Source organism: Psammomys obesus, unplaced genomic scaffold (assembly GCF_907164565.1).
Source record: "Psammomys obesus unplaced genomic scaffold, mPsaObe1.curated_primary_1811, whole genome shotgun sequence".
Classification (NCBI taxonomy): domain Eukaryota; kingdom Metazoa; phylum Chordata; class Mammalia; order Rodentia; family Muridae; genus Psammomys; species Psammomys obesus.
The window spans coordinates 31,151,251-31,160,684 of NW_026593286.1; the positions used below are offsets into that span (position 1 = coordinate 31,151,251).

General features: G+C 44.7%; 1 protein-coding gene across 3 annotated transcripts in view; it reads left to right on the forward strand.

Moving 5' to 3' along the window:
* The window catches only part of Trak2 (trafficking kinesin protein 2), a 61,587-nt gene that overhangs the window by 42,136 nt on the left and 10,017 nt on the right, over positions 1–9,434 (forward strand). For all 3 annotated transcript variants that reach the window (XM_055617088.1, XM_055617087.1, XM_055617089.1), the window contains 5 exons: positions 1,353–1,483; positions 1,877–1,951; positions 3,992–4,129; positions 8,380–8,456; positions 8,799–8,999. In XM_055617088.1, the coding sequence (XP_055473063.1) occupies positions 1,353–1,483; positions 1,877–1,951; positions 3,992–4,129; positions 8,380–8,456; positions 8,799–8,999 (622 nt within the window). The remainder of the gene's footprint in view (positions 1–1,352; positions 1,484–1,876; positions 1,952–3,991; positions 4,130–8,379; positions 8,457–8,798; positions 9,000–9,434) is intronic.

Genomic DNA, 9,434 nt, shown 5'->3' on the forward strand with positions numbered 1-9,434 from the left:
AGCAGTCTTGCTAGGCCACAGAGGAGGACTTTGCAGCCAGTCCTGAAGATACCTAATAAAACAGGGTCAGATGAAAGGGGAGGAGGTCCTCCCCAATCAGTGGACTTGGAAAGGGGCAGGGAAGAGATGGGGGAGGGAGGGTTTGGGAGGGAATGAGGGAGTGAGATACAGAGTTAATAAAATGTAACTAACAATAAAAAATAAATATCTTTAAAAAAAAGATATTTATCTGCTCATCATCGTTAAGTAAAGACCTGACTTTCTATAGATAAGCCATAGAATCTTAGAGAAAAAGAGAACCAAAGCTCTCACTTTGTAGTCAGAGAGAGGATACATCACTCTGAAGTCAGAGAGCTATTGAGTGGTAGAACCAGAGCTTAAAGGTTGGCACACAGCCTAACCATGGGCATTCAGTGCCAGCCCTGTCATTAAGGGATGCGATTTGATTTCAAGGAATGTGAGCTAAAAGAAAATTTTAATTCATGGAGAGAGATTGTTGAATTGCTCTGTAAATATACATCCCCTTTAATGCTGAAAGAGACAAGTGTCACATCAGCTCATCTTAGTGTGGGTCTCAAATTGGGAAACCCAGATCAACAGAGCATTGGAGATCCGGAAGGGGCTCCCAACTCCCTTCTACCTCATTTCCCACCTTCTCCGTTATGCAGAGAATTGACTGTCCCTGGAGCTCTCCTCTCCTTTCCATTCTTAGCTGCCACCCTCTGACAGTGGGAAGATGGCAATTTAAAAAGTGAAAAGTCGTTTCTGCTTGTGTCTGGATGTGAGATTTGCTATATGAACTAAAGATTCCCCAGATTAGTTCTAAGGGTTCTGACTCACGTATACACGTGTGCTGGGATGTAAGAATTAGTCTAGGGCCTCACTCGGTTTGATGGGTACCCCTGAGCACCTGTGACCTACAGAAGCATCTCAGCAGCTTTGTCACAGCCTGTTGTGGATTGGGGCAGTTCCCTTCTAGAAAGCTTTTCCTTTTTAGGCCTGCTAAGGTTGATTTTCATTGCTGGTGGAATTTTATTTATGCCCCGGAAGTGTTCTTAGTGGCACTAGTACATGACTAACCTAGCTCTCCTTTCAGCCTTTCATGAAGATTGACACAAACATCTTTTTGTTTATGAAGAAAAAGCTTAAATCACCTCTTTAGCATGTTTTCATTTTTAAGTCATCTCTTGTTAGCATCATTGTCTCCAATTCCCAGTGTTGATTCATCGTAGAGACATCTGTATTTTTCTCTGTTAAATATTTACTCACAGAACTTCAGTGCATGTTACAAATGAGGGTCAGATTCCAATTCTGCCTTTACACTGGCTCCAAACGTTTGCTTTGCTCCCCAGGTGAAACCAATGCTCAGATGTCCAGAATGACTGAGGAACTGTCGGGCAAGAGTGATGAGCTGATTCGATACCAAGAAGAGATCTCTTCCCTGTTGTCTCAGATTGTGGATCTTCAGCACAAACTGAAAGAAGTGGGTTCCTTCGCTCACTCCGCCCATGGTGGTTAAGCGGGCCTGGCGCAGTGCTGCATTCCAAGTGCTGCGCACCCAGCAAACCTGGCTCTGCCCCTCTAAGTGGTTCTCTCTGTTCTCTCAGTGTTGCTCCTCTGCCAGGGCATCGCAAATAACTATTTATCTTTGAAGGTACATCAGATTTTCCTGAGAAGTGTGTGATGTCAATGATGAATTTTGAACACGTGTATTTTGTGTTCTGCTTATATTATTACTCTCACTTGGCTTCTGATAGGCTCACTGCCTTAGGTGAAAACTGTGCCCCAGATAGACACGCCTGCTATGTCTTTGCAGGGAAGAAGTAGTTCCACTTCCCATGGGAGTGCCTCACGTGTCCCTCTTGTCTGTTGTTAGCATGTGATCGAGAAGGAAGAACTGAGACTGCACCTGCAGGCCTCCAAAGACGCCCAGCGACAGCTGACCATGGAGGTAATGAGCGCTTCCTTTCTCTCCATCCTGCAGGAGGGGAATAGGGAGTGCCGTGCATCTTTGTAAGAATTAAGAGAGCTGCCAGATTTTAAGTGCAAATGCAGCAACAAGAAACAGTTGAGGTGAAGTTAGTGAGACCTAAGAAATAAAGCATTTGAAAATCTTGTTTCCAAAGCTACTCATGACAGCCTTCCTCCTGAGTAAGACAGAAAACCTTGACTTTCTTTAAGAATATAGAACTTTAATTTTTTTCCGTATAGGTGCATGTCAAGACTGTTACCACTGTACCCTTCACTCCTCTCCATTCGTAGTCCTCTTTGCCCCTCTAAATAGTTTCAGCTTTTTGCATATGTACAGGCATGATTTTTATGTAGCAAATTTGAAATAAATTCCTAGGTACCATCCTGAGTTTATACTCAGTTCATCAAGTGAGAACTGTGTGTACATTCCTCCTTTATCTTTTTAATTTTGAGACAGTTTTCTATATGGCCTAAGGCTAGCATGGAACTCTCTGTGAAGCACAGGCTATCCTCAAACTCGAAACCCTCCTACCATGGTTCCCCAGTGCTGGGGAAAATGCACACTGTACTTTAAGAGGATTTGTTAGCATTTACTGAACCTCCCTGTGTGGACACAGGGCCCCTAACACTTAATATCTGCAGCCCTACTGCTGAAGCAAGACAGGCTGCTGAAGGAGCTTTCCCTCCCCCAGAGCTTTGTTGTAGTTCCATCGCACCACACTGAAGATGGCCACATCCCCAGATTGCATTTCCTCGTGTCTGCTCACTGGCTAGTGTCCACAGTCAGCACAGTTGACACGTGGGCAGAAGCTCTGCTTCCTCTTTAAGTAGGAACATCTCACACCAGCTTTCTCAGAGTCGAGTGGATGATGTTTCCTCACACATACACATGCACATAAGTGCACACACACACATACCCTACCCCCTCCCAATGCGTGGTGCTTCTGGTGTTTACAGAGCAGTGGCCGGGGGTCACATGTCCCGTGAGTTTCCAGGGCTTCCTCATTCAGGGTGGCTTTGCAGCACATGGCGAAGAAAAGAAGAGGGAGGCTTCTACCAAGTTTCTCAAATGGGAGGCAGGGTAATTCACATTTTAAGTAAGCTCCCTGACCCCTGTGATCCTGAAGAACGGAACACATGCTACCCTCGGAGAAAGGCTTTCTGTTAAAATACACTCTGAGGAGAGAACCTAGACCCGCTGCTCGGATGTAGCCCATAGCAGCTCAGTCTCCACAGGGGTACCCTAGTAAGGGGAGCAGGGACAGTCACTGGCATGAACTCAGGTGCCTGTTCACCTCCCCCTTATTAGGCCACAGAGAAAGAAGATCCAGACAATCCTGATGAAACCTGATAGGCTAGGGTCAGATAGAAGAGGAGGAGTACCTCTCCTATCAGTGAACTAGGGGAGGGGCATAAGGGGAGAAGAGGGAGGGAGGGTGGGACTGGGAGGAGATGAGGGAGGGGACTACAGCCAGGATACAAAGTGAATAAATTGTAATAAATAATGATGAAAAATACGCCCTAAAATTTATCTTTTACTAGACTGCTATAAAAGGTCCTCAAACATGAGGGGGGGGCTTTTTTAGGTTGATGGGACACCCCCAGAGTAAATGAGTCACTTTCTAGACTCTTGATCTTGTTTCTGAAAGACTAAAGGGCAATGTTCATGAGAAAATATACTATTATGCTAAACCTGACTGGAGAGCGCACTCACGCTTCCTCCATGGGTGTTTTGGGCCTGAGCCATCAGACACTGCATCGACAGTTTAGGTTGTCTGTGCTGCATTTCAGGCTTGAGAAGTTGTGTCTTTATGGCACTTGCCCAAGACCTCTCAGGTCCTGGCGGTTCAGCAGGAAGATGCTCTTACTGAGTTTGCGTCAGAGTCTGTGTTGTTGAAGTGACAATTTCACAGTGTGCTGGGCCCTGGGTAACATTAATCCCCCTCAAAACTCCTTACCTAGGGGTTCTCGGTTAGCCAGGGTTGTCAGGGTAACAAAGTCTACCACTTTCCTCTGTCAGCTTCACGAGCTACAGGACAGAAACATGGAGTGCCTGGGAATGTTACACGAGTCCCAAGAAGAAATAAAAGAGCTTCGTAGCAAAGCTGGTCCTACTGCTCATCTCTGCTTCTCCCAGTCTTACGGAATTTTCACAGGGGTAAGAAATATGAAAGATGCCATGTTCTTGAAGGAGGGAAGAAAAGAAGATTAGATCCTGTTTTACAGCATGTGATGTATAAGCTATCTGGGAAAGAGAGAACATGCTTTGCCCTTGTTCCTGGGACACAATTACTGCGCCAAGATTTAACTTACGTATCTACATCTTCCTTAGCACTCATCTTTATTTTCACAGTTGACACTCTAAAACTTGCTGCAGGATTTGAGGTGAACTCTGAGGAGACTGGCTCTGATCTGTGTACCACAGAGCACTCAGACAAGGGTATCCTACCTTAGACCCATCATATTTAAGCCATACTTAAATACATATCGTTTATTTCAGCCATAATTTTTAATCTTTGTATCTGTTTGCCTTGTATGCATTTGATGTCTGTGATCCAAAGCATAGGTGTGGAGGTCAGACAACTTGCAAGAGTTGGTTCTTCCCTTCCACACGATGTGGGATTAAACATAGACGTCAGACTTGGAAGCCTTTGCCCACAGAGCCATCTCCCCGGCCATATACTTTTTTTGTGATTTTTTTTTTCTATTTAGTGTATGTACATAAACATGTGCCTGTTCATGAGTCATGTGTACATAGTTGCCAGAAGACAACTTTTGTGCTAACTAGTATTTTGTCACCTTGTCACAGGTTAGGGTAACTTGGGAAGAGAGACTCTGGACTGAGAAAAGGTCTCCATGAGATAGGCCTGTGGGCAAGCCTATGGGGTATTTTCCTAATTGGTGATGGATGTGAGAGGCCCAGTCACTCTGGGGGTGCCATCCCTGAGCTGGTGGTCCTGAGTGCTACGAGGAGGCAGGGGGGGCAAGCCACATGGCCTCTGCCTCAGCTTCTGCTTCTGCTTCCTGCCGTGACTTCCTGCCCTGCCTTCCCTGGGTGATGGGCTTCTAATATCTAAGGTGAAATAAGCCATCTTCTCCCCAAGTTGCTTTTGGTCATCGTGGTTTATCACAGCAAGAGAAGCTCTAGAACAACTTTCAGAGTTGGTTCTTTCTGCCCTGTGATTTTCAGGGATCCCATCAACCTTATGGCATACTTTAAACTTCTAAACCTCTATCTGTAAATCTTAAGTTTCTTGATAGGTTTAACTTTACTTAGAGTGCAGATCTCTATAGGAAGCTTGATTCTTCTTTAACTAATAAGTAGTATTTGGGAAATGGTAGACCTCAGCTAAAAGTTGAGTTTATGAGACATTGAGTTTATTTACCACATTGCTTCAAAGAGCTATTCTAACACCTGTTTGTTACAGAGACTACGTGCAAGACTGCTTTTGAGACTGTACTGTTTAGTGCAGGCTGACCTCCAACTTGCTGTGTAGCACAAACTGGCCAGACTCGTGTGTGTGTGTGTGTGTGTGTGTGTGTGTGTGTGTGTGTGTGTGTGTTAATATTTCTTTCTTTCTTTCCTTTTCTGGTCATTCTTTCTCATGACCCCATTTCTTAGGCTTCTCTTCAGTAATTATTTGTTTTGTTTTGTTTTGTTTTGTTTTGTTTTGTTTTTTGAGACAGGGTTCCTCTGTATAGCCTTGGCTGTCCTGGACTTATTTGTAGACCAGGCTGGCCTTGAACTCACAGAGATCTACCCGCCTCTGCCTCCTGAGTGCTGGGATTACAGGCATGTGCCACTGTGCCCAGCCAGTGATTATCTTTTTCTTGTCTCCCTACTTTTCTTTCATACTTGATGGAAATCAAAGAACAGCTTTCTAGGGTCAGGCCTTTGCTTCCACTAAGTGGGCCCTATGGATTGAACTCAGGTCATCAGTTGTGGCAGCTTGCACCTTTACCCGTGGAACCATATTGTTTGGCTTGGTTTTTTTTAACATTTATTTGCCAGTGCAGGGAATTGAACTCAGGACCTATGCATGCTAGGCAAGTACTGTACAGCTTACATCCTCAACATTTTGCTTTTTAATTTTGAAATAATTTGAAACTTAAGAATAAAATTCCAAAAAGTAGTACAAAGAATGTCTAAGTATTCTTCACATAGATTCCTTAGTTTTTAACATAATATTTGCTATTTTCTCTCAGTGTTTTCTTGATTGGTGTTTTGTATTTTTTTTTGTTTTGTTTTTTGTTTTTTTTTTTCCTGAACTAGTTTATAGCAAGTTGCTGAGGTCCCTATTACCCCTTAGTGCTTACTAAAGACAGGACAATGTTTAGTAAAGACAAGGACGTGCCTGAACAATGGCACTACAGCCATCTGTCATCAGCGGTTGACTCGATATACAGAGCCCACTCCACTTCCCCAGTTCTCCCAACAGTGCCTCTTACTCGGTTACTTGTAAACTATGGTTTGTGTTTATTCCCTCACTTATGGACTCATCCATTCATTTTGAGAGGGTCTCTGCATTACCCGGGCTAGCTTCAACCTCCTAGGTGCAAGTGGGCCTCTCGCCTCGGCGTCCTCATCGCTTGAGACTCCGTGTGCAGGCCACTGCACCCAGCTCTAGATTTGTCCTTTGAAGGGCATGTTTGGGGACTGACAAGATGGCTCAGTGGGTAAAAACCTTTGCCACACTAGCCTAGAGACTTGGGTTTGAACCCTAGAACTCGTGTAAAAGTAGAAGGAGAGAACCAACTCACACACACACACACACACACACACGGGGTGGGGGCACAGATTAAAAAAACAGGATAGCTTTGTGTGTAGTTATTTCAGTGTGAAATAATGCTGTGCTATTTCAGGAGGTACATTCATCCTGTTATCAATGTTAACTAAGAAGTTTTGGTTAAAGTGTTATCTGCCACTTTGTTACACTTGAAAGTTAATGCTAATCATGTGCTAACTAATTAGCACTAATTTACTGTACGTGAATTAAAGTTAGGAGATACTACTTTAACCAAGTGTTCAATGGTCTTCTTCAAACTTTCACCTGGGGTTTTAGCTCCACCTGGGGTTCTTTGGTAATTTCTACAAAGACTGCTGTTCTAGTTTCATTTTCATTGCTGTGATAGAATTCTCTGACAAAAAGCAACTTGGGGGAGAAAGAGTTTCTTTTATCTCATAATTCTAGGTTTTTGAGTCTGTTATGGAAAGGCAAGGCAGCAGGAATGGAAGTCACCTGCCCACATCACGCCCACAGTCGAGAGCAGAGAAGACGAAGGGTGCACAGTCTCTTGCTAGCTCAGCTCAGCTTCTCCACTCTGACAGAGTTCAAAAACCCCTGCCTTGAGAATGGCGCTGCCCACAGTGGCCTGGGACTTCTTCAGTTAGCTTAAATAGGACAGCGCACACACACCCATGCCCACAAGCCAACCCACTGTAGAGACTTACTCTGTGAGACTGTTCTCCCAGGTGATAGTAGGCTGTGCCAAGTTAACAATGAAAGCTAATCATTACAGCTACCACGTAGTAGTTTTCTAATTCCATCTTTTTTTTTTTTTTTTTACTTTTCATTATTTACTAATGGACTTTTCCTAGCGCTTTTCTGACATGTCTTTGTTTAGTCAGTGTAATGCAAGGGTTTCTGTTTTACTTGGTGGGTTATGAGTCACTTTTATTATTTATTTTGATACTCAAGTTGTTGCAGATAAGGATCTTTTTTGTGCAAATTTTGTACTTTTTGTCCCAGCCCAGGAATCAGCCATTTCTCCAAGGAGCTCTGGTGACCTTGAGAAATGACATTGGGAGCCCAAGACCTGAATCCCAGATAAACCAGTGGCCACTAAAGTACTGTGGCTCTGGACTCTTTCAGATGGTCGTCAGGAGACACATGTGTTTCCTGCATGTTCCTCCGTGGATCTGTCTTTCCATCTGTGAATCTGTGGGTGTAAAATCAGGTTCAAAGCGGTCCCTTCAGGCCCAGGCTTCCTCAGCTCAGCCCCACTGAACAGGACATCCACCCGCTGGAGGGCTCATCTCTGACCAGATGGTCAAAACCGTATATGTACATTAGCATTAACATCGAAATTACAACAAAGCAAGAAGAAAACGGTTTGCAGAATCGCCTCGGACTGGCCTGCTGGACCTTCTCTGTTCCTGTGTCCACGTACATCCTGTGGTCTCTCCAGCTACTGGCCTTGTCCATTGCCATATCAGAAAAATGCTTCCTGAAAACATAGTTGGTTCTTGTTAACAGTCTTTATTTCCAGTCTCACATGCCCTTTGGAATTTTAGTCCTCATCTTCATGTACTTCCCTTTCTTATAACATAAAAATATAAGGCTGTACAGACTCTGAGCTCAGTTAAGGGGAGTAATCCTGTTGCAAATCTTGAACTTCTTTTCCTAGGAATCGTTGGCAGCTGAGATTGAAGGGACCATGCGTAAAAAGCTGAGTTTGGATGAGGAATCTGTGTTTAAACAAAAGTAAGTACAGGGCACAAGGGCTGATGCTGTGCCCTGGAGTAGAAATTCAAAAGCAGTGGCCGGCGGGGAGTGCAGTGTGTGGAAGGGTTGCAGGCAGCGTGAGGTCCTAGGGGAAGACGCCACAGTGCAAAGGGATGGATGCCAGTCAGGCGTGAACCTGCCCACGGTGCAGGCCGTCCTCTCCTGAGGGAGTCCTCCTGTCCGGAACTTGATGTTCTCACCCCCCAAACTTGAGAGCGTTCGGTTGGCTTTATTTCTGGTAATGTCTACATGCACAGCCCTCATGAAGCACGCTAGTGGGTGGCGGTGACATGAATGAATGCTTCCTTCCCTTCCTGACAGGGCCCAGCAGAAGAGGGTGTTTGACACTGTCAAGGTTGCCAACGACACTCGGGGCCGCTCTGTTACATTCCCAGCCCTGCTGCCCATCCCGGGCTCCAACCGTTCAAGTGTCATCATGACAGCAAAGCCCTTTGAGTCTGGTGTCCAGCAAGCAGAGGACAAAACACTCCTGAATCAAGGGATCGGCACGGAGGTTCCAGGGTAAGGCACGGGGCTTGGCGCAGGGTCTGCGGGGCTTATGGTGTTGGTAGAGCAGATTCACACACGCAGACCCAGCATCAGCCCACACTGCCCATGAAGCCTCCACAGCTGGCAGTTCTCATTGCGTTTTCGTGCCCTACATCCTGGCACCTGTGTTAGGAGAGGTGCGTGCATTCGCTTGCCATGTTCCTTCTACATCAATTCTAAGATACCTCCCAATTTCAGACTGCTGAGAAGTGAAAAAAATACATCAGAGACCCATGAGAATACAGTATTTTATAGTTTATGATCTTTGTTTTTTTCTAAATATTATGCATATTTTGGGCGTGGTTGTGGCCCAAAATAATTTTTTTTCACACCTTTATCAGCACCCGTTGCTTTTTCTTTCTTTCTTTTTTTTTTTTTTTTTTTTTTTTTTTTTTTTTTTTTTTTTTT